This window comes from Macaca nemestrina, chromosome 8 (genome assembly GCF_043159975.1).
Source record: "Macaca nemestrina isolate mMacNem1 chromosome 8, mMacNem.hap1, whole genome shotgun sequence".
Lineage (NCBI taxonomy): Eukaryota > Metazoa > Chordata > Mammalia > Primates > Cercopithecidae > Macaca > Macaca nemestrina.
In genome coordinates this window covers 115,029,169-115,053,539 of record NC_092132.1, presented here as the reverse complement: position 1 = coordinate 115,053,539, position 24,371 = coordinate 115,029,169, and the positions used below count along the sequence as shown (strand labels likewise).

The 24,371-nt window shown below is 35.4% G+C and overlaps 1 protein-coding gene and 1 pseudogene across 2 annotated transcripts in view; one reads left to right on the top strand and one right to left on the bottom strand.

The window, feature by feature from the left end:
- Nucleotides 1-24,371, top strand: part of LOC105476556 (disintegrin and metalloproteinase domain-containing protein 32) — a 153,773-nt gene that overhangs the window by 121,074 nt on the left and 8,328 nt on the right. Inside the window, exons 18-22 of one of the 2 annotated variants that reach the window (XM_011732589.3) lie at nucleotides 8,534-8,636; nucleotides 11,734-11,890; nucleotides 19,107-19,145; nucleotides 22,563-22,601; nucleotides 24,024-24,062. In XM_011732589.3, the coding sequence (XP_011730891.1) occupies nucleotides 8,534-8,636; nucleotides 11,734-11,890; nucleotides 19,107-19,145; nucleotides 22,563-22,601; nucleotides 24,024-24,062 (377 nt within the window). The remainder of the gene's footprint in view (nucleotides 1-8,533; nucleotides 8,637-11,733; nucleotides 11,891-19,106; nucleotides 19,146-22,562; nucleotides 22,602-24,023; nucleotides 24,063-24,371) is intronic. The other variant, XM_011732590.3, reaches the window with a different exon arrangement.
- Nucleotides 1,266-1,664, bottom strand: LOC139355685 (small ribosomal subunit protein eS12 pseudogene; annotated as a pseudogene).

Below are 24,371 nucleotides of genomic sequence, written 5' to 3'. Positions count from 1 at the left end.
TAGTGGGAAAGTGTCTAATATCTCACCATTAAGTATGATATCAGCTGTAGGTTTTTTTGCTTGATATTTTGTTAGATGAAAACCTTTCCCTCTATTCCTAGTTTGCTGTTAGTTTACTTTTAAATCACAAATAAATGTTGGCTTTTATTTTGTTGTTGTTGTTGAGATGGAACCTCGCTGTGTTGCCCAGGCTGGAGTGCAGTGGTGCAATCTTGGCTCCCTGCCAGCTCTGCCTTCCCGGTTCACGCCATTCTTCTGCCTCAGCCTCCCGAGGAGCTGGGAGTACAGGCGCCCACCACCATGCCCGGCTAATTTTTTTTGTATTTTTAGTAGACATGCGGTTTCACCGTGTTAGCCAGGATGGTCTCGATCTCCTGACCTCATGATCTGTCCGTCTCGGCCTCCCAAGGTGCTGGGATTTCAGGCGTGAGACACTGTGCCCGGCCCGAGTGTTGGCTTTTTAATATTAAATGCTTTTTATGTATCTATTGATATGATAATGCAATTTTTCTTCATTAGTTTATTGATGTGAGATGAAGTACATCAGCTAATTTTCTAATGTTGAACCAGTTACATGCCTGGTGAACCCATCTCAGCAAACAATTATTTGTAACATCAATTAAGAATAAGAAAAATAAAAATTTTTAGTTTACTTTCACTTAATTCCTTCTCTAATACTATTCTTTTTATATAAATAACATTTGATGACCTTTGTGATTTTCATTCTCTCTGAAGAATCTCTTCTGACATTCATTTCAAAGGCAGGTCTACTGGTGATATATACTCTCAATTTTTGCTTGTCTGAGAGTCTTCATTTCCACTTTTGCAAGATAATTTCAAAGGATTAAATATTTCACTCATCACTCTTTTTGCTTGCATGGTTGCTAAAGAGAAGTCCAGTATAATTTTTATCTTTGTGCCTCTATAGATATGGTATTTTCTCTCTCTGGTTTCTTTCCCAATTTGTTCTTTATCTTTTCTTTTCTGTAGTTTGAAAGTTATTATGTCTAGGTATAAATTTTTGGCATTTGTCCTGATTTTTTTGTGGCAGGGGTTGCTTGATCTGTGATTTGTTGTAAGACATTAATTTTGGAAAATTATCAGCTGTTATTGCTTCAAATATTTCTTCTATTCCATTCTTTTTTGTCTTCTTGGTATCCTCATTACATGTATGTTATACATTTTTTTAGTTGTCTCACAGTTCTTGGATATTCTGTTCTGTTTTTTCAACCTTTTTTTTGTGTGTGTGTGAGCCAAATATTTATTCATTTCTTGCATTTGAAGTACCCTTCGATAACATCCTTGGCCTGAGACTCCTTTCCATAGTCCTTAACTACTACACAATTGCAACCAACCACTTTACAGGGTTTCCCCTCTCTGTCAGTTTTACAGAGGCCTACCCATTCTCCTGGTTTCTTGTTGTCATCAACCTTAATTAGGTTGATTTGGTGTTCAGCATAAAGGGCCTCCACCAACTTGATATACATAGGCTCATCACAGTTGGATGCAAGCACACAAAGATGGGCTTGGTGCTTGTCTAAGGCTTTGGCAGCTTCGGGAATTCCACGTGCTAGGCCATCGTGGATGTGGGCGGTCTTCAGCACCTCTTGTAAAGAAGTATTAACGTCCGTTACACCTCCAGTAGCAATGCCGTGCTCGGCCATGGCGGTGGGTTATGGGTGAAGCAGCATCTTGAACGCACGCGAGCCTCCGCCTCCGCGGGACTCCGCGGTGGCAGGGAAAGAGCAACCTTTTTTTTTTTTTTTGCCTTTTTAGTTTTAGATGTTTCTATTGAGATATCCTCAAGCTCAGAGGTCTTTTCTCATCTCAGCCATGATTAATCTATTAACGGGCCCATCAAAAGCATTCTTCATTTCTGTTGCAGTGTTTTTGATCTCTAGTACTTCTTTTTGATTCTTTCTTGGAATTTTTATCTCTCTGCCTACACTGCCAATCTGTGCTTACATGCAGTCTACTTTATCCATTAGAGCTTTCAGCATATGAAATATAATTGTTTTATTTATTTATTTTAATTTTATTTTTATTGACAATAGTGGTACCTGTTGTGGGGGTATAAATGATAATTAATACATTCATATAATTCATAAAATTATCTTAATTATCAGTATAATTATCTTATATCTTAATTATCTTAATTATCAGTATAATTAAGATATCCATCATTTTACACATTTGTCTTTATGCTAAAACATTTGAATTTATTTTTCTAGCTATTTTTGAAATATACAATAGGTTATTTTAAACTCTGGTCATCCTACTGATGACCAAGTGTCAAAACACTTGGTCTTACTTCTTTCAAACTGGATATTTGTACCTATTAATCAACATCTCTTCATCCTCTCCTCCCATTACACATTCTGGCCTCTGGTAACCACCCACCTACTCTGTATCTTCGTGAATCCACTTTTTTAGCTTCCACATATGAGTAAGAACATGTGATATTTATCTTTCTGTGCTTAGCCTATTTCATTTACCATAATGACTTCCAGTTCCATCCATGTTGCTATGAGTGATGGGATTTCATTATGTTTATAGCCTATGTTTTACATTGTGTATGTATCCCACATTTTCTTTATTTTTTCGTCTATTCATGGACACTTCCATTGATTCTATATTTTGGTTATTGTGAATAGAGCTACAATAAACATGGGAATGCAGATAGCATTTTGAAGTGTTGATTTCCATTCTTTTGGTTATTTACTCAGTAGTAGAATTGCTGAGTCATATGGTAGTTCTGTTTTTAGTTTTTTTTTTTTTTTTTGAGGAATCTCCACACAATTTTTTTAAAGTGGCTGTACTAATTTACATTCCCACCTACAGTGTGTGAGGCTTTCCTTTTCTCCACAGCCTCGCCAGCGTTGGCTGTTCCCTGTCTTTTTGATAAAAGCCATTTTAACTGGATTGAGATTGTATCTCATAATTTTGATTTGCATCTCTCTCATAATTAGTGATGTTGAACATTTTTTCATCTACCTGTTGGCCATTTGTATGTTTTATTTTGAGAGATGTCTATTCAGATCCTTTGCCCATTTTTTTAATCATATAATTTGTGGAGTTTTTTCCTATTGAGTTATTTGAGCTCTTTATATATTCTGATTGTCAGTCCCTTGTCATATGGATAGTTTGGAAATATTTTCTTTTATTCTGTGGGTTGTCTCTTCACTTTGTTGATTGCTTCTTTTGCTGTGTAGAAGCTTTTTAGCTTGGTGTAATCCCATTTGTTTATTTTTGCTTATGTTTCCTATGCATTTGAGGTTATATCCAAAAAATAATTACATAATCAATGTCTTAGAACTATTTTCCTACAGTTTCTCCTGGTAATTTTATAGTTTTGGTTCTTTTTTTTTTTTTCTTTTTTTTTTTTTTATTATACTTTAAGTTCTAGGGTACATGTGCACAACATGCCGGTTTGTTACATATGTATACATGTGCCATGTTGGTGTGCTGCACCCATTAACTCGTCATTTACATTAGGTATATCTCCTAATGCTATCCCTCCCCCGTACCCCCTCCCCACAATAGGACCCAGTGTGTGATGCTCCCCTTCCTGTTTCCAAGTGATCTCATTGTTCAATTCCCACCTATGAGTGAGAACATGTGGTATTTGGTTTTCTGTTCTTGTGATAGTTTGCTGAGAATGATGGTTTCCAGCTGCATCCATGTCCCTACAAAGGACACGAACTCATCCTTTTTTATAGCTGCATAGTATTCCATGGTGTATATGTGCCACATTTTCTTAATCCAGTCTGTCACTGATGGACATTTGGGTTGATTCCAAGTCTTTGCTATTGTGAATAGTGCTGCAATAAACATACATGTGCCTGTGTCTTTATAGCAGCATGATTTATAATCTTTTGGGTATATCCCCAGTAATGGGATAGCTGGGTCAAATGGTGTTTCTAGTTCTAGATCCTTGAGGAATCACCACACCATTTTCCACAATGGTTGAACCAGTTTACAGTCCCCCAACAGTGTAAAAGTGTTCCTATTTCTCCACATCCTCTCCAGCACCTGTTGTTTCCTGATTTTTTAAAAGCATTTGCTTGTCTGTAAAGGACTTTATTTCTCCTTCACTTATGAAACTTAGTTTGGCTGGATATGAAATTCTGGGTTGAAAATTCTTTTCTTTAAGAATGTTGAATATTGGCCCCCATTCTCTTCTGGCTTGGGGAGTTTCTGCCGAGAGATCTGCTGTTAGTCTGATGGGCTTCCCTTTGTGTGTAACCCGACCTTTGTCTCTGGCTGCCCTTAACATTTTTTCCTTCATTTCAACTTTGGTGAGTCTTACTATTATGTGTCTTGCAGTTGCTCTTCTCAAGGAGTATCTTTGTGGCATTCTCTGTATTTCCTGAATTTGAATGTTGGCCTGCCTTACTAAGTTGGGGAAGTTCTCCTGGATGATATCCTAAAGAGTGTATTCCAACTTGGTTCCATTTTCCCCGTCACTTTCAGGCACACCAATCAGACGTAGATTTGGTCTTTTTACATAATCTCATACTTATTGGGGGCTTTGTTCATTTCTTTTTACCCTTTTTTCTCCACACTTCTCTTCTCTCTTCATTTCATTCATTTGATCTTCAATTGCTGATACTCTTTCTTCCAGTTGATCGAGTTGGTTACTGAAGCTTGTGCATTTGTCACGTATTTCTCGTGTTATGGTTTTCATCCATATCAGTTCTTTTAAGGTCTTCTCTTCATTGATTATTCTAGTTATCCATTCATCCATTCTTTTTTCAAGGTCTTTAGTTTCTTCATATTGGTTACATAGTTCCTCCTTTATTTCTGAGAAGTTTGATCAGCTGAAGCCTTCTCTCAATTCATTAACGTCATTCTCCGTCCAGCTTTGTTCCATTGCTGGCGAGGAGCTGCATTCCTTTGGAGGGGAGATGCACTCTGATTTTTTGAATTTCCAGCTCTTCTGCACTGCTTTTCCCCCATCTTTGTGGTTTTATCTGCCTTTGGTCTTTGATGATGGTGACGTACTGATGGGGTTTTGGTGTGGGTGTCCTTTCTGTTTGTTAGTTTTCCTTCTAACAGTCAGGACCCTCAGCTGTAGGTCTGTTGGAGTTTGCTTGAGGTCCACTCCAGACCCTGTTTGCCTCGGTGTCAGCAGCAGAGGCTGCAGAAGATAGAATATTGTTGCACAGCGAGTGTTGCTCTCTGATTCTTACTCTGGAAGCTTTGTCTCAGGGGTGTACCCCACCATGTGAGGTGTGAGGTGTCGGTCTGCACCTAGTGGAGGATGTCTCCGATATAGGCTACTCAGGGGTCAGGGACCCACTTGAGCAGGCAGTCTGTCCGTTCTCAGATCTCAACCGCTGTGCTGGGAGATCCACTGCTCTCTTCGAAGCTATCAGACAGGGGCATTTACCTCTGCCGAGGTTTCTGCTGCTTTTTGTTTAGCTATGCCCTGTCCCCAGAGGAGGAGTCTACAGAGGTAGGCTGGCCTTCTTGCGCTGTGGTGGGCTCCACCCAATTTGAGTTTCCAGGTGGCTTTATTTCCCCTCCTCCATCCTCGCTGCCGCCTTGCAGTTAGATCTCAGACTGCTGTGCTAGCAATGAGGGAGGCTCTGTGTGCCTGGGAACCTCTGGGCCAGGTGTGGGATATAATCTCCTGGTGTGCCCTTTGCTAAGACCCTTGGTAAAGCACAGTATTTAGGGTGAGAGTTACCTGATTTTCCAGGTGTTGTGTGTCTCTGTTTCCCTTGGCTAAGAAAAGGGATTCCCTTCCCCCTTGAGCTTCCCAAGTTAGGTGATGCCACACCCTGCTTCAGCTCTTGCTGGTCCGGCTGTACCAGCTGACCAGCCCTGATTGTCTGGCACTCCCCAGTGAGATGAACCTGGTACCTCAGTTGAAAATGCAGAAATCACCCATCTTTTGTGTCACTCACGCTAGGAGCTGGAGGCCGGAGCTGTTCCTATTCGGCCATCTTGGGCGCACCCTTCCCCGTAATTTTGGTTCTTAGATTTAAGTCTTGAATACATTTTGATTTTATTTTTGTACACAGTGAAAGATAATGATCAAGTTTTATTCTTCTGCATATAGTTACTGAATTGCCAGCACCATCTATTGAAGAGACTGTTCTTTCTCTGTTGTGCATTCTTGGTGCCTTTGTTGAAAATGAATTGGTGTAAATGCATGTATTTGTATCTGGGTTCTTTATTCTGTTCCATTGGTCTAGGTGTTTGATTTTATGACAATACCATGGTGATTTGGTTACTATAGCTCTGTAGTATAACTTGAAGTCAGATAATGTTATGCATTTGGCTTTGTTCTTTTTGCTCAGAATTGCTGACCACATGTTAAGTCATGAGACAAGTCTTAACAAATTTAAGAAGACTGACATCACTCCAAGTATATTTTCTGACCACATTAGATTGAAGCTAGAATTTAATATTAAAAGAAAGTGGAAAAACTTAAAAAATACATGAAAATTAATAATAACACACAATTGAACAACCATTGGGCTAAACAACAAATCATAAGGGAAATTAGGAAAAACCTTAAGACAAACAAAAAATGAAAAAAAGATGACATATGGAAAAAACAGTACTAAAGGGAAATTTATAGTAATAAATTCTTACATTAAAAAAGAATAAAGATTTCAAATAGACATTGTAACTTTACACCTCAAGAAACTAGAAGAAATTGAACAAACAAACCCCAAGTTTGCAGTAGGAAGTTATGAAGATTAAAGCACAAACATGATAGAGAATAGAAAAATAATAGATAACAAGGAAATTAAGAGTTGAGTTTTCCAAAAGATAAAAAAAATGGACAAACTCTTAGGTAAAATAGCAAGAAAAAAAGAAAAGACTCAAAATCAGAAATGAAGGAGCAGATATTACAACTAATGTCACAGAAATTTTTTAAGAAGATACTGTGGTTTATATTTATACGCCAGCACATTGGATAACCTAGAAGAAATTGATAGATTCCTAGAGTGATATAACCTGCCAAGACTTAATCAAGAATAAATAGCCTGAAGAGAACAACAACAAATAAAGAGATTAAATCAGTAAACAAAACTTTCTAGCAAAGAAAATCTCAGGACCACCAGGGGGCTTCACAAATGAATTCTGTTAAACATTTACAGGAGAATTAAACAAGAAAATAAAATTGCAGGCTAATATATCTACAAACATGCATGCAAAAATTTACAGCAAGACATTAACAAACTATATTTGCCGCACATTAAAAGAATCATACACAATGACCAAATGGGATTTATTCCTGGGATGCAAGGATGGTTCAGAATACACAGATCAATTAATGTGGTATGCTAATTGAATCCTAACTCAATATGTTAGGATTAACAGAAAGCCTATATGTAAAAACTCCACAGCTAAAATTATACTCAATGGTGAAATAATGAAAGCCTTTACTTTAAGATCTATAACAATGCAAGGATACTCACTCTGTGCACTTCTATTCAACATAGTATTGGAATTCCTAGATGAAGCAATGAGGCAAAGAAAAGAAATAAAGGGCATCCAAATGGGAAAGTAGAAATGAAGTAGCCTCTAGAGTCTTTTTTTCTTGCTATTTTACCTAAGAGTTTGTCCATTTTTTTATCTTTTCTATATATTCATATATTAATATGCCATGATTATATACATAGGAAACCATAAAGGTTCCATAAAATTAGTAGAAGAAATAATGAATTCAGTAAAGTTGCAGGACACAAAAACAACACTCAAAAATCAGTTACATTTTTATACATCAAAAACAGATGGTCAGGAAAGGCGATTAGTTAAACAATCCCATTTACAACAGCATCAAAAAGAATAAAATATTTAGGTTTAAAACAAACCAAGGAGGTGAAAGATTTGTACACTGAAGACTATAAAACATGAAAAAAATTAAAGGAGACAAAAAATTGAAAGATATTCCATGGATTGAAGAAATTAATATTGTTAAACTATCCCTAACACTCAAAATTATCTACAGATTCAATGCAATCCTTATCAGAATCTCCATGTTATTTTTCAAAGAAATAGAAAATAAAGAACTTACATAAAACTAAAAAAATCCAGATAATTAGAAGCAATTTTTAAAAAGAAGAACAAAGCTTTTCAAAATATAGTACAAAGGTACAGTAACCAGAATAGTATGTTACTCTCATAAAATAGAGACATAAAGCAATGGATGAAAATAGCTCAAAGATAGACTCATATATGCTGGCTCCAGCATGTCACTGGAGGGGTCACATTTGCATTAGAATTTAAGTATGCATTTTTGAAATTAATTGCATGGTAAATTTGTAGGTAAACATTTTAAGATGTCAAATTTTCTTGATGCAAATATTGAGAGCCTCACTTTATAGTTTTTTTTTTCTTTGTGTGTGTGTGTGTCTGTGCTTTAGTCTAAGAAACCAAACATTTGATATGTGAGACTGTTGCTCTAAATAAACAAAATTACACTAGATTATGGTACAAAAGTAAGCTTGATGATCACCTTCTATGAGAAAATATTTTAAAACAATCATTTAATTTTTCAAAATGATCCTAGGTGTGTGATTCCAGACAAAAGTGCGTTTGTTCACCAGGCTATAATCCTCCAAGCTGCCAAACACGTTCCAAAGGTTTTCCCATATTTCCTAAGGAAGACATGGGCAAGTATCTGTCTCTTCAAATATCCGTTTAATAAAAGTATCAAATTGCTTATGATCACTAAAACAGAGTTCGATTTTGCCACTTACGAAGCAACTGATATTTGTAATGAAAAGGTAATCAGAATTCTCTCAAGAAATGGAAACCAAACATGCCATCTTAATGTTGCTCTCTTTTCTTTATAATTAACTAATTAATCAATTAATTTTTATTTTTTTATTTCAATAGGTTTTTGGGGAACAGGTGAATTTTGGTAACATGGATAAGTTCTTTAGTGGTGATTTCTGAGATTTTGGTGCAGCCATCACTCGAGCAGTGTATACTGTATGCAATGTGTAGTCTTTTATACCTCACCTACTCCCATCCTTCACCTCAATACCCCAAAGTCCATTGTATCATTCTTATGCCTTTGTGTCCTCATAGCTTAGTTCCCATTTACGAGTGAGAACATATGATATTTGGTTTTATATTCTCTAAGTGAAGAGTTACTTCATTTAGAATAACGGTCTCAAACTCCATCCAGGTTGCTGTGAATGCTATTATTTTGTTCTTCTAATGGCTGAGTAGTATTCCATGGTGTATATATATATATCACACTTTCTTTTTTTATTTTTATTTTTTATTATACTTTAAGTTCTAGGGTACATGTGCACAACATACAGGTTTGTTACATATGTATACATGTGCCATATTGGTGTGCTGAACCCATTAACTCATCATTTACATTAGGTGTATCTCCTAATGCTATCCTTCCCCCTTCCCCCAATCCCACAACAGACTCCGGTGTGTGATGTTCACCACCCTGTGTCCAAGTCTTCTCATTGTTCAATTCCCACCAATGAGTGAGAACATGTGGTGTTTGATTTTTTGTCCTTCTGATAGTTTGCTGAGAATGATGGTTTCCAGCTTCATCCATGTTCCTACAAAGGACATGAACTCATCATTTTTCATGGCTGTATAGTATTCCAGGATATCACACTTTCTTTATCCACTCATTGATTGATGGGCATTTGGGCTGGTTCTACATTTTTGCTATTGCAAATTGTGCTGCTATAAACATTTGTGTGAGTGTCTTTTTATGTAATGACTTTTATTTAATGACTTCCTCTGGGTAGATTTCCAACAGTGGGATTGCTGGATCAAATGGTAGATCTACTTTTGGTTCTTCAAGAAATTGCCATACTGTTTTTCATAGTGGTTGTACTAGTTTGCATTCCCACCAACAGCGTCAAAGCATTCCCCTTTAAGAACATCCATGCCAACATCTATTATTTTTTGATTTTTAAATTATGACCATTCTTACAGGAGTAAGGTGGTATTGCATTGTGGTTTTGATTTGCATTTCCCTGATCATTAGTGATGTTGAGCATTATTTCATGTTTGTTGGCCGTTTGCATATCTTCTTTTGAGAGTTGTCTATTCATGTCCTTAGTCCATTTTTTGATGGAATTGCTTTTTTTTCTTGCTGATTTGTTTAAGTTCCTTATAGATTGTGGATATTAGTTATTTGTCAGACGCATAGTTTGTGAAGATTTTCTCCCACTCTGTGGGTTATCTGTTTACTCTGCTGATTATATCTCTTGCTTTGCAGAAGCTTTTAAATTTAATGAAGTCCCTTCTATTTATCTTTGTTTTTGTTGCATTTGCTTTTGGGTTCTTGCTTATGAACGCTTTGCCTAAGCCAATGTCTAGAATAGTTTTCTCATGTCTTATTCTAGAATTTTTATGGTTGCAGGTTTAAATTTAAGTCTTTGATCCCTCTTGAGTTGATATTTGTATAAGATGAGAGATGAGGATTCAGTTTAATTCTTCTACATATGGCTTGCCAGTTATCCCAGTGCCATTTGTTGAATAGGGTGTCCTTTCCCCATTTTACGTTTTTGTTTGCTTTGTTGAAGATCAGTTGGCTGTACATACTTGGCTTTATTTCTGGATTCCCTATTCCATTCCTTTGGTCCCTGTGTCTATTTTTATGTCAGTACCATGCTGTTTTGGTGACTATAGCCTTATAGTCATATAAGCCTTATAGTCGTATAAGGCTATATGTCTATAAGGCTTATGACATATAAGTCATATATGTCTTATATATGTCATATAAGGCTTATAGTCATATAAGGCTATATGGCCATACCAGCCTGAATGTGCCCGATCTTGTCTTGCTCTTTTTTCTAACATTAAAATATCATACTTGAAGTTGAATACCTTTTAAAATTTCTCTTCACTGATATCATTGACTCTGTCTTTTAGAATATTTTCAACCTCTCTTCCTCAGCTTTATGACTGATCCTGTGACCTCAGCTCTAAACAAACATTTGCTCTGTGTCTAGTATGTTAGTGTGTTTCTGTTATAGAAGAAATGAAATAGAAGACAAGATTTTGCTCTGAAAGAGTTTATCATTTAAATCAGAAAAATCCATCAGTTTCTGCTTAGGAGATGACAGAAGTGATGCTGGCATATTATTCTGTTTGTGCACCACAGCTTCCATTTCTGTCATTCATTCATTTATTGAGTTAGCAAATGTTTATTGAACTCTTAATATATGCCAGGTCCAGGTGCTGGTCTACACACTGGGGATGTACAGTGATAGCAAAGGACAAAATTAGGATTAGAAATCAATTCTTCTGATTTTTATGCCAGTGCCTTTTTAGTAGCATTGCGATGATCCCATTTATAAACATGATCCCCAATGCCAAAAGCCAACAATCTACCAAAGAAAAATAGGATATACACAAATACACTGAATTCCTTTGATAATGCACCTTGTAAGAGTGCATTTTTTGATAACCATGCAATTACACAATCCCACGTTGTATATCACTGAATTTTTTTGTCCCTACTTAGAGGGTTAATATGAGAGTTTGCTGTAGCTGCTGTGAGACTTGAATACTTTTGAACTTTCCAAAACTTGGTTACCATGCTTTTAGAATGAAAGGTTATAGAGATAGCCCCAAAGATTATGATTACAATTCTATGATGATATTTTCCATGTTCCTTGAATAACAATACAAATTCAGAACATTTTAATGAATGTGTTACAACTTGAAAATAAAAGTAGATAGTTTAATTTTTAATATTTTTTTTTGGATTTCTGTTTTTAGATTCTATCATGGAAAGAGCATCTGGGAAGACTGAAAACACCTGGCTTCTAGGTTTCTCCGTTGTTCTTCCTATTCTCATTGTAACAACTATAGTAGTTTTGGCAAGGAAGCATTTGAAAAAGTGGTTCATCAAGGAAGAGGAATTCCCAAGTAGCGAGTAAATTGCATTTGTGTTCTGAAGTTAAACATTAGTACCATTTGAATCTAGTTATATGTAAGACAATATCATGAGCAGCAACAATACTTTACATATCACTGGGATTTTGAGTATTACATCAATATGTCATTTAATTTTATGAGGTAGTTGTGAGTACCCCTGTTTTGAAGACACAAAGATTTGGAAGTGTAGTTTACATAGCTTGCCAAAGTCACTGAACTGTCAGTTGAGAGAGGAAGAACTCGAATATATAATATCTGTTCTTTTCTTATCAAAGGGGGATGATCTGTATCATCTACAACAGAAGTATTTATTAAAAATGCAGATTTCTGGGCCTTACTACAGACTAAATATTTTAATTCACATTGCTGGCTCATAAAAGAAATAATTTTAAAAATATTCTTTGGGTTAAATTTTCAGAAGGGAAATTTATAATTTAGATTATTACATTTTTATTTTTCAAGAAATAATTCAAACACTAAGAGAATAACATGACAAACATCCTCTTGCCCACCATGGGAAATAAACAGATGTTAATATTTTTCTTGTTTCTCTTATAAAAGAAGCCGTTGTATTTGCAGCCGCAATTTCTTCTGGTATGATCCCCTTGCCTCCTGGTAGAGGATGTCTACACTGAATGTTTGTGTATTTTACATGTTTTTAATACATGTGTCATTATCCATATCCCATAACCTACCTAGTATTGTTTTATGTATAATTTTAAATAGCTATACTTTCTCTGCAGATGCATTTCCTTATCAATTTTGGTTTGTTTGTTTTGTCTTTTTTGTTTTTCTTTTTCATGAGCAGTCCACTCAGAGTTGTTTTTATTTTATTAGTAATTTGAAATATGTAACTTTCAGTTTCATTGAGGTCTCTATTTCTATTGTTTTTTATATCAAGTTTTGCTCTTTTTCCTCCTTTCTGGTCTTTTTACCTTTGCTCTGTTGTGACTCTAGATTTCTTGATTTTAATGCTTTCTTTATTAATTTTCAGCCTTTCTTATTTTCTAAAATAAGAAATACTTTAATAGCAAAAATTTTCTCCTTGTATCTGTCATTTTCTTTATACTCTCTGGTTTTTAAATGATAGTCGACATTCAGTTAAAAAATTTGAAAAATCTAGCAGGATTTCTTGTTTAAATAATGAATCAATTGTGGTCTTTAGTTTTCAATTATGTGATTTATTTTCATTGTTTTAAAAATAATTTTCTAATTTTATTAGCTTATTTTGAGAAACTTGTCTGTGTGATTTAGACTCTTCAATGTTGGAACAAAAAATGAAGTAAATTTTTAGAAATGTGTAAGCTTGATATGCGTCCTCCAATGTTTTTAGGACAAACTTTTAAATTGTGATGTTTCAAACCATTTTTATACATACTGTTTTTTTTTTTTCTTTCCTGTCTGTTTGATACTTTGTCTTCTGTGAGAGGCAAACTAAAATTTTCAGTGGATCGTAGCTTTCCCTCTGATTGTTGAAACTTTCGCTTTAGATATTCCGAGGCAGTGACTAAATGCATAATGTTTATTTTAGTTAAATTTTCTTTTCCTTTAATCATTATTTATCGTATGTTAAATACAATTTTCACTGTTTTAGATTGCTATATCAACTTTCTCTTTAAAAATGACGTTTACTTGGTACATCTTTTTTTTTTTTTTTTCTCAATCTGTCTTTGCATTTAGCTGGCATAAACAGTCTTTATATGAAATGCACTAGTGGAGTTTGTTATGCTCATATGCTTAATCCGTGATGACATATGTTTAGGCTGAAATTTGCCGTCCTATTTTTTTCCTGTTTACCATGCTTTTTTGGTATTTTTTTTTTCTTTTTCTATAATCTATTTTCTTTGTTTCACTTTTCTTTCTTTCTTTTTTTTTTTTCTTGAGATGAAACTTCGCTCTTGTTACCCAGGCTGGAGTGCAAAGGTGCGATCTCAGCTCACTGCAACCTTAGCTCCCCAGGTTCAAGTGATTCTCCTGCCCCAGCCTCCCAAGAAGCTGGTATTACAGGCATACACCACCACGCCTGGCTAATTTTTTGTATTTTTAGTAGACACAGGGTTTCTTCATGTCGACCAGGCTGTTCTCGAATCATTTCATTTTTCTGTTCTCTTTCTTTTCCTTAACTATTTGGACATTTTTGTATTCTGTTTTTGTTTTAGTGATTTTCTTTAAATTTTAGTATTTGTAGTTAATGTTATATAATGTCTAAATTTAATCATTACATATAGTCTTCTTGGAAATAACCCAAGGACTTCAGTCACTTAACTCCTTCCATTTTCAATGCTTATTATTTGACTTTCAAATTTCTCCCAATAAGTCAGTGTTATTTTTGTTATTATCATCTTTATGTTTAGTCAGTGAATACTAGGATTTTCCAGTGTATTTCCCAGTCTTACTCACCATTTCTTTTCTAAAATTGTTTTGTTTTGAAATAATTTATGGACAAAAAGTTGCGAAAATTGCGTAGGGCTCTCATGTACTCTTTGCCTAGCTTTTTCCAATCATAACATCTTACATGAACACTGCATTTCCACAGCCAGTATAATGGTATTGGTACAATACTTTTAATACAACTAAAGATCTTATTCAGATTTGCTAGTGTTTGTATGCATTCACTTATGTGTGTGTATACTATTAGCACATTTTATCATGTGATTTGTTTACCAACACCACAATCATAATTCCTTTTGGAATCCTACTTTTTCATTCTAGGTTCAATTATCTTTTTTCCCTTAGATTTATTGCGGTATGATTGACAAACAAAAATTGATGATTTGCCTGATATATGTATATGCTGTAAAATGATTATCACAATTACTATAATTAACACATCTATCACCTCATATAATTACTTCTTTTTATGTGTGTAGTGAGAACACTTAAGATCTACTCCCTTAGCAAATGTCAAGCTTTTTAGATATAAGGTCATATCATCTGAAAACAGAGACAACTTCTTCCTTTTCAATTTGGATGTCCTTTTTTTCTTATTTCTTGCCTAATTCCTGTGGCTAGGGCTTCTAGTACTACACTGAATAGAAATGGCGAGAGGGGCTTCTTGTTTTATTCTTGATCTTAGACCAAAACTTTTATTGATAGCTTTTCCCTGTTAAGTTTAATGTAGCTGTGGGCTTGTAATACAGGTCTTTTGTTATGTTGAGGTGTATTTCTTCTATGATGAACTGTTGCGAGTTTTAATTAAATATGTTGAATTTTGTTTCCTGTAACTATCGAGTGTATTTTCAGCCATCCTTGCATCACAAATATATATCCCACTTGATCATGGTATATGATCCTTATAATGTTCTAATGTGTCTTTGTTCTCTGTCCCCTTAAGGTTAAACCTCTGCTGCACTGGAGAGGCCAAAGTATTCCCAGTCTGCTGGCAACAACCCTCCAATGGGGGCTGCCAGCAAAAGCACTGGGGTGGGCCAGTGGTGGGTCCATGTATATGTGCATGCAGGCAGGGTAGGTGGGGGTTCCCCCATTTGTGCATGCTGGCAGGGTGGTGAGGGTTCTGTGTGCCCACGCGCACTGGTAAGGAGGTAGAGAGAGGCTGTGCTGGTGGCGAAAGGCTGCAGGCTGGTATCCCAGACTGTTACTAATCTGCTTCTGTCACTACAGTTTACGGTTCTTTTTCTAGAATTTTATATAAATGAAATCATATCATATGATTGTATGTACTTTGTATGGATTATTTACATCACTATAATTATTTTGATATTTATCCATGCTTTTGTGTGTGTCAACAGTTTGTTCCTTTTTATTGCTGAGAATTACTCAGCTGTATGAATCTACCTTAATTTTTAAAATCTATTTATCTGTTGATGAATATTTGGGTTATTTCCAGTTTATAGGTGTTATAAATGAAGCTGTTGTGAACCGCTGGAAACAAATGCTCGGTGCCACAAAGAGGAACCAGCACTGAGACAAAGGATCTGTCTCAGCAAGGCAAATTTACTTCTGCAAAAGGGTGCTTCTCATAGGTCTGGTTGCCATGAGAGCACCCTGAACAAAGGAAAGCAGGGGTTTTTATTTCTAATGCAGCTTGTCCCTACCACTGTGTCCTGCCTCCATTGGCTGGACTTGGACTGCACAATTTAAGCTGAACCCGGTTGACTAACTTGAAAAGTGCAGGAATGCGGTTACACTGATGGAAAGGTAGGAAGATCAGTTTCAGCAGGAGTAGCCATTGCAATGGGAGAGGTAATTTACAGAGTGGGTAGCAGATGTGGAATGTGGGCTGTATAGATAAGGACTGGCAGGAAGGTTGTTTACCAGGGCAGGGGGACACAGTGAGTAAAGAAGTCTGGCCTTGAAAGCAGGGAACAAAAAACAAGCAAACTTAAGCAAACTAAACCTTTGAAGAAGAATTTCTTACTATATTTAACATGAACTTTCAGGTACAAGTTGCTATGTGAATATATGCTTTCCTTCTCTTGTTTAATGCCCAGGAATAGAATAATTGGGTAATAAAATAAGTGTATGTTTAAATTCTAAAGGAAGAGCTATGTTTTCCAAAGTGGTTTTGGCATCTTGTATTTCAGCCACTAGTGTATGAGAGTTTTAGTTTCTCCACATCCTTGTCAATACGTGGTCTCATTTTTTTTTAACATTACCAATTCTGATATTGTGTAGTGGTATCTCATTATAATTTTAATTTGAATTTCTCTAATGGTTAATCATGTTGACACTTGTTTCATATGGTTATTTGCCATCTGTATACCTTCTTTGGAGAAATGTCTATTCAAATTATGGGCTATTTTCCTTTTTATAGTATTTTTCAAATCTTTTGATCATTTTTAAAATGGGTTTGTTGTATTTTGAGTGTTCTGAATATAAGTCCATCATTATATATGTAATTTGCAAACATGTTATCTCGGTCTAAGGCTTGTCTTTTAATACTTTTAACAATCTTTTAAACAGCAAATGTTTTAAATGTTTAGTAAAACCAATGTATCAATTTCTTTTTTTATAGATCACAATTTTGGTGCTGTAGCTAAGAAATAATTGCCTAACCCAAGTTCACAGATTTTTCTCCTGTGATTTCTTCTAAAAGTTTCAGTTTTAGGTTTTGCCTTTAGATCTATATCTAATTTGAATTAATTTTTATATATGTTAAGAAATATGGAAATAGTGTATTTTGCCCAAAAATTTTAAATTATTCTTACACCATTGATTTTAAACTTTGTTAAGAAGGATCAGAATAGTCAGCCATAAAAAGACAGTACCATTCTGAGTAACTCTATCCATCTTACTCTGAATGACCATATATTCAACTCAGGTAGTAGGAACTCAAACTATTCCTGTCCTTCTGTGAGCACAAGAAATTATTCCCTTTGTTCATTTTGGATAAATGGTTTTACTCTGGCTCGGGTAGTTCCCTCACTGGCAAGCGTTCATCAGTTCTCTGCAGAAGATGCAAGGGGTTGGGGGGTTGGTCCTCCGCCAATCTCAGGATTCCTTCTAAACATTTTCTTTTTTTCTGTGGTATTCTGCCCTGTGAACCCTAGCTTCCTTGCCCTTCCTAGGACCCCAATTCTCTCACCTCAAGCAGAGAGACTACTGAGATTTGCCTCAGTTTCCCTCACTGCACTACAGCTTGAAAACTCTCCCTAGACAATAAGAAGACTCAATCACAGAACTCACCTTGTTTCCTTCTCTCAAAGTTCACTGTACTGCACTGTCTAGTAGCCAATGTGTGAAATCAATTGTTTCATACATTTTGTTTGTATTTTTGGACCTTCTGGCAGGAGGGTAAATTTAGTCTTACTCCATCTTGGCCAGAATTAGAAGTATGCTTTTAGTATTTGCAACTTTCACATATTTTTAATCTCTGCATCTCACATTCTGATTAATTTTCTTAGCTCACTCTTTCATTTCTCTACTTTTTCTTTCCTGTCTGTCCTGGTTTAGACTTATGGATTCCATTCCTGCAAAGATCTCTATGAGGAGTCTAAATATTCCCAGATTAAAGCGTTTTTTAAGCAAATCATTTGTAGCACTTGCTGCATGAATTCATGTGTTAGTGTAGTGTTGACATTAACTCTTAGTGGTTTGTAATGATAGACTCTTTTATTGTCAGTGTCTTTGATGTTTCCCATGAGAATTCTGTGTGTGCTGTATTATGAAGACATATATGTAGGTTGTTGTATTAGTCCGTTTTCATACTGCTATACAGAACTGCCCAAGACTGGGTAATTTATAAAAGAAAGAGGTTTAATTGACTCACAGTTTAGCATGACTGGGAAGGCCTCAGGAAACCTACAATCATGGCAGAAGGTGAAGGGGAAGCAAGGCACCTTCTTCACAAGGCGGCAGGAGGGAGAAGTGCCAAGCAGAGGGGGAAGAACCTCTTATAAAACCGTCAGATCTCATGAAAACTCACTCACTATCACGAGAAAGGCATGGGGGAAACTACTACCAAGATTCAATTACTTCCACCTGGTCTCTCTCGATGCGTGGGGATTATGGGGATTAGAATTTAAGGTAAGATTTGGGTGGGGACACGAAGCCTAACCATACCAGTTGTTTAGTTTTTTCTTTCTTAAAGAAAAAATATTTTTAAAAATTTACCATGCATGGTGTTCAAGAATTTGTGGGGGTGTGAACTAGGGTCCTAAAACTGCACTTTTTGGACACTTGGGAGTCCTACTTCTCTTCTTGATGCATTTTTTCTCTCTGTTTATGCATATTTCCCTCTTGCATTCCAAAAGTCACTGGTCAGAAATTTTATTATTCCTGTTTCATTGGTCCGTTCTGGCTCCTGGTTTAGTTAAAGAGTTCACTTACAGCATCTCTGCATCCAAAGGCCTGGGGCTTTAGCTCCTTCTAAGTCAGTGCTATTAAAACTCTGGCCTCAGAGGTAGTCTTTTCTTTAAAAATGAATAAAAAACCAAAAGTTGGATTTTGAAGGTCAGGATCAGACATTTAAGGTCACATCTATATTCTGTGTTTAGAAGGGATCAGAAAAAGCAAATTTGGGTGTTTTTGATACTCTCCTCATTGCAGGATTTGAAATGTGCTCTTCTCATTGATGAGGTATATGAGTAAATGAAAATGTTATTTATTTCCATCTGTGTTCATTGACCTTTGGACAATATTTTAATTAGTCTTATAAGGAGAAAATACTGATTATAAAATGGACCAATTTTCATTCATGAAGTTGGCAAGTTTTCTTAGTACTAACGTGAGACATTTTCAATTTTGTTTTTTAGATCTAAATCGGAAGGTAGCACTCAGACATATGCCAGCCAGTAAGTAGATTAGAAGGTGTTTTTAAGATACATGTTGAAAATTAAGAATTAACTGATAATTCACAATTTATTTCTCAATTTTTTTTGAACATCAATTGGTAAAGCAATGCACTGAAATCCAGACTGCTAATATATAGTCTAATTTAGTTTCTAATAAATTAGTCCTTTCTTCATTTAATGAATGTTTACTGGAAGTCTCTTCTGAGGAAACAAGGAATAAAATAGCTGATGCTAAAATGAGATAGGACATGTATAATTAGTAAAGAAAAAGAATTTAAAGAATTTATAGTGCTTAGAAGTTACCCAGCTTGTGTTATAGAGCCATGTGCTGCATAATAATGTTTTGGTAAATGATAAACCACATGTATGATGGTGGTTCCATAAGATTATAATGAAGGTGAAAAATTACTGTAGCCTAGTAATGTTGTAGTCAACACAACATCAGACAGCAATGCATTACTCACTTGTTTGTGGTGATGCTAGTGTAAGCAAACCTACTGTGCAAAGCAAAATATGTAGAATTCTCATGAGACAATCAATGCTACTTAACCTTACAAAAAAAAAAAAAAAAAGCCACTAACTGTGGTAATGCCAACAGCCAAAGCAATCTAAAGAAATACAGGTAATTGAAAAACCTCAAAAAAATGCTTAGGATCTGCATAGAGGTTGAAAAACAAATGGAATCCATTAAACAAATAAAGGAGCTGAAAAAAGATTTTCTTATTTTTAAATTATTTAGGGAAATCACTCAGAATACAACATAAACAGAATAATAACATATAAAAGACCAGTTAAGAAACAAAAGAATTCAGAGACAGAAAATTTAGAGTGGGGAAGAGTCAATATTTGAAGAAATAACGTCTCGGACTTTTACAAAATTGAAGATGGGTAGTTAAGTGTCAGGGAATATGGAGTCCAGTTCACAGACTGTTAGAAAATAGTGAGAACTGAAGTTATAGTTAGAAAATATGAATAGGGGCTGTGTGTGTTGGGTCATGCCTGTAATCCCAGCACTTTGGGAGGCTGAGGTGTGTGGAGCACCTGAAAATTAAAAATTAAAAAAGTAGCCAGGCATGGTGGCATGAGCTTGTGATCCCGGCTACTTGGGAGGCTGAGGTGGGAGGATTGCTTTAGCTTAGGAGTTCAAGACTGCAGTGAGCCATGATCACCAGTGAGCTCCCGAAAAAAAAGAAAAAAGAAAAAAAAAAAAGAAATAAAATAAACATAAGTAGGATGAATAGGGACAAAATGCAATTTATTGATGATTAAAAGAACAGAACGATTAGGTCAATGTAATTGGCTCTCCCAAACCCATAATTATTGTAGAAATTTATACATCTAGATTCATGACTTCTGTCACAATCTATAAAATTCCATCCATTTGTTGTTTACCCAAGCAGTACACTAATTCAGTCATGAGTCGCTTAACACAAGGATACATTCTGAGAAATGCACTGTTAGGTGATTGTGTTATTGTGTGAACATCACAGAGTGTACTTACAAAATCCTAGATGGTATAGCCTAATACGTACCTAGGTTATATCCTATAACCTTATATATATAAGCCTGTACAGCATGTTATCATATGGAATACTGTAAGCAACTGTAACTGATTGGCTATTTATGTATTGAAACAGAAAAGGTACTGTAAAAATATGATATAAAAGATAAAAAATGATATGTCTGTATAGGACACTTACAATGAATGGAACTTGCAGGACTAGAAGTTGCTCCGGGTGAGTCAGTGAGTGGTGAGTGAATGTGCAGGCCGAGGATGTTACTGAGTCCTACTATAAACTGTATAAACACTGTGCACTTAGGCTACATTAAATTTACTTAAAAATTTATTTCTTCAATAATAAATTAACCTTACGTTTTACTATAACTTTTCAAATTGATAAACTTTTTAATTTTATAAAACTTTTTGACTTTTGTAATAACAGCTCAAAAACAAACACACTGTACAAATTTCTTTCTTTATATCTTTATCAGCTTTTTTGTCTTAATTTTTTTTTCTTTTTAAACTTTTTTGTTAAAAACTAAGACACAAACAAACACATTAGCCTTGGCCTATGCAGGGTCAAGACAACCAATATTACTGTCTTCCATCTCCACATCTTGTCCTGTGGGAGATCTTCAGAAGCGATGATAGATCTTGAGCTGTCATCATGTTATCGGCCAGGATAACAATGCCACCTTCCGGATACGTCTTGAAGGACCTGCTTGAGGTTGTTTTACAGTTAACTTTTTTTTTCTTTAAATAAGCAAAAGGAGTACACTCTAAAATAGTGATAAAAAAGGATAGTATAGGCCTGGCGTGGTGGCTCACTCCTGTAATCCCAGCACTTTGGGAGGCTAAGGCGGGCGGATCACCTGAGGTCAGGAGTTCAAAACTAGCCGAGTCAACATGGTGAAACTCTGTCTCTACTATAAATAAATAAATAAATAAATAAATAAATAAATAAATAAAAATAAAAAGTAGCCAGGCGTGGTGGCACATGCCTGTAATCCCAGCTACTCAGGAGTCTGAGGCAGGAGAATAGCTTGAGCCCGGGATGCGCAGGTTGCAGCAAGACGAGATCTCGACATTGCACTCCAGCCTGGGAGACAGTGTGAGACTCCACCTCAAAAAACAAACAAACAAACAAAACGATAGGATAGTAAACACATAAACCAAAACCAGTTATTATTATCATTATCATGTATTTTGTACTGTACATAATTGTATGTGATGTACTTTCATATGACTGGCAGCACTGTAGGTTTAGGTACTTCTGAAGTCATTCAGCCTCAGCTCCTGTTTACTCTGTGAGCTCTCAGTTTTATCATTTTTATTGGCAACAGGAGAGTCTTTCTTTGCTGTGAGCCTCAGTTGTGTATCAAATGTTTGTGTGTGTGATTTTTTTTTCGGTACTCCTCTATGCAAGGAATGGAAAGGGAAAATTGTTGTGCCAGCTCACTCTGCTAGATTGCCTAGGGGGCAGTATAGGTTTTAATTTACAAAATATTGTCTTTTTTTTTTTTTTTTTTTAACAATGAATAAAAAAACCAAAAGTTGGGGTATGAAGGTGAGAATCATTCAAAGTCAAATCTATGTTCTATGTTTAGAAATAGCTAATCTGTGTTTTTTCTGAACAAATCTATATTCTATGTTCAGTAAAAGCAAATCTGTGTTTTGTGGATACTCTCCTCATTGCAGGATTTGAAATGTGCCCTTCTTATGGATGAGGTATGGGGTAGATGAAAATGTTATTTATTTGCATCTATGTTCAGTGACCTTTGGACATCATTTTATTTATCAGTAGTTAATCTTTTAAAGAGATAATACTAATTATAAAATGGCCTGATTTTCATTCATGAAGTTGGCAAGTTTTCTTAGTGCTAACTTGAGACATCGCTTTCAATTTTTTTTTTTAGATCCATCTCAGAAGGCAGCACTCAGACATATGCCAGCCGGTAAGTAGGTTAGAAGATGTTTTTAAGATACATGTTGAAAATTAAGAATTTATTGATAATTCGCAATTTATTTCTAAATATTTTTGAACAATGTCAATTGGTAAAGCAATGCACTAAAATCCAGACTGCTAAGATACAGTCAAATTTAGTTTCTAATAAATTAGTCCTTTCTTTAATAAATGTTTACTGGAAGTCTCTTCTGAGGAAACAAGGAATAAAATAGCTGATTCTAAAATGAGATAGGATATATATAATTAGTACAGGAAAAGAATGTATAGGGCCTAGAAGTTACCCAGCTGGTGTTACAGAGCCGTGTGCTTCATAACAATGTTTTGGTAAAGGAGAAACCACATGTATGATGGTGGTTCCATAAGATTACAAGGAAGGCAAAAATTCCTATAGCCTAGTGATGTAGCTATCACAACATCAGACAGCAATGCATTACTCACTTGTTTGTGGTGATGCTGGTGTAAACAAACCTACTGTGCTTTGTGGAGGTCATGTTTTACCCTCCTGTGTTGATAAATTTTTACATTAACTGTTGGTCTGGAATTCATGGGAAGCATGGATTGGTGTCCTTATCCTATACGTGTGAAGAATTAAGACTCCTGTTTCTCTGTGTGATTTTTCCATCCAAATCCCTAAACCAGTTTAGGTGCTCAGGGTTCCCATGCCTCCTGGTGTTGATTTTTCATCTCTACTTCTGAAGCAGTTTCCCTAATGCATCTCTGTGTCTAGTGGCCACAGCTTTTACTATCCCTGCCTTTCAGGGCTTCCAGGTTTAGAGAAGGAGGTCAGCTTCATCTTTCTAGGAAGTCTCAACTCTTGATAAGCTGATGTGGCTTATGAAACTGAATTATGTACCCCCAAGTCATTCAAATTTAGTTTGTATTTACCTTTTGCATTTTCATTTCTCTCTCTCTAACTATCACTAGAAATGGCCTTTTTTCTCGTAAAGGTTTAGTAATATGTGTTGTTTTTGCACTAGTTCTCTATGTGTAGGATAGGAGGGGAAATTACCATACCTCCCCATCAGCTCAGTCTTCTTGATATTAGTGTGGATTTTGAATCACAACCTATAGCAATGTATTTATCAATGGACAGACTCTGAAGGCCAGAATCAGGCATTTAAAATGAAGCATATATTCTGTGCTGGAAAGTGAAAAAGAGAAAAACAAATCTGTTTTCTTGTTCCTCTGCTTAGTTGAAGATTTGAAATTTATACTTTTTATGGACATTGCATATGAATAAAAACTTTACTTTTTGCATATGCTAATTTAGTAGTCTTTTGAAATTATTCGTTAGTGGTGATTCTTGGTATCAAATAATTAACACAGTTTATAAAATTATCTGACATTCATTGTGGAGGCACATTTTTGTTTAGTATTAATGAGGAAGCATTATTTTTTCGCTTTCTTTTAGAACCAGATCAGAAAGCAGCGGTCAAGCTGATACTAGCAAGTAAGTTAATTAGGAGGCATTTTTAAAAGTAATAAGTATGTGTTAAAAATTGAGATGAACAAATTGATAATTAATAATGACTTGCTAACTATTAACTGAGTAGCCACAATTAGATTAGTAAAGTACTATACCTTAAAACAAGCTATTTGCTGATCTAGCAACTTGTGAGTATTTGTCTAAATAAGACAATATCTTCTTTCCTGCAGTTTAGTTAATATGTGTTGGGAGATTATTTTGGGGAAACAGAGGAAAACATTTTTGGTGAAATGTTTAGGAGCTAATTCATAAAAAGGATCTTTTTGTATTCTT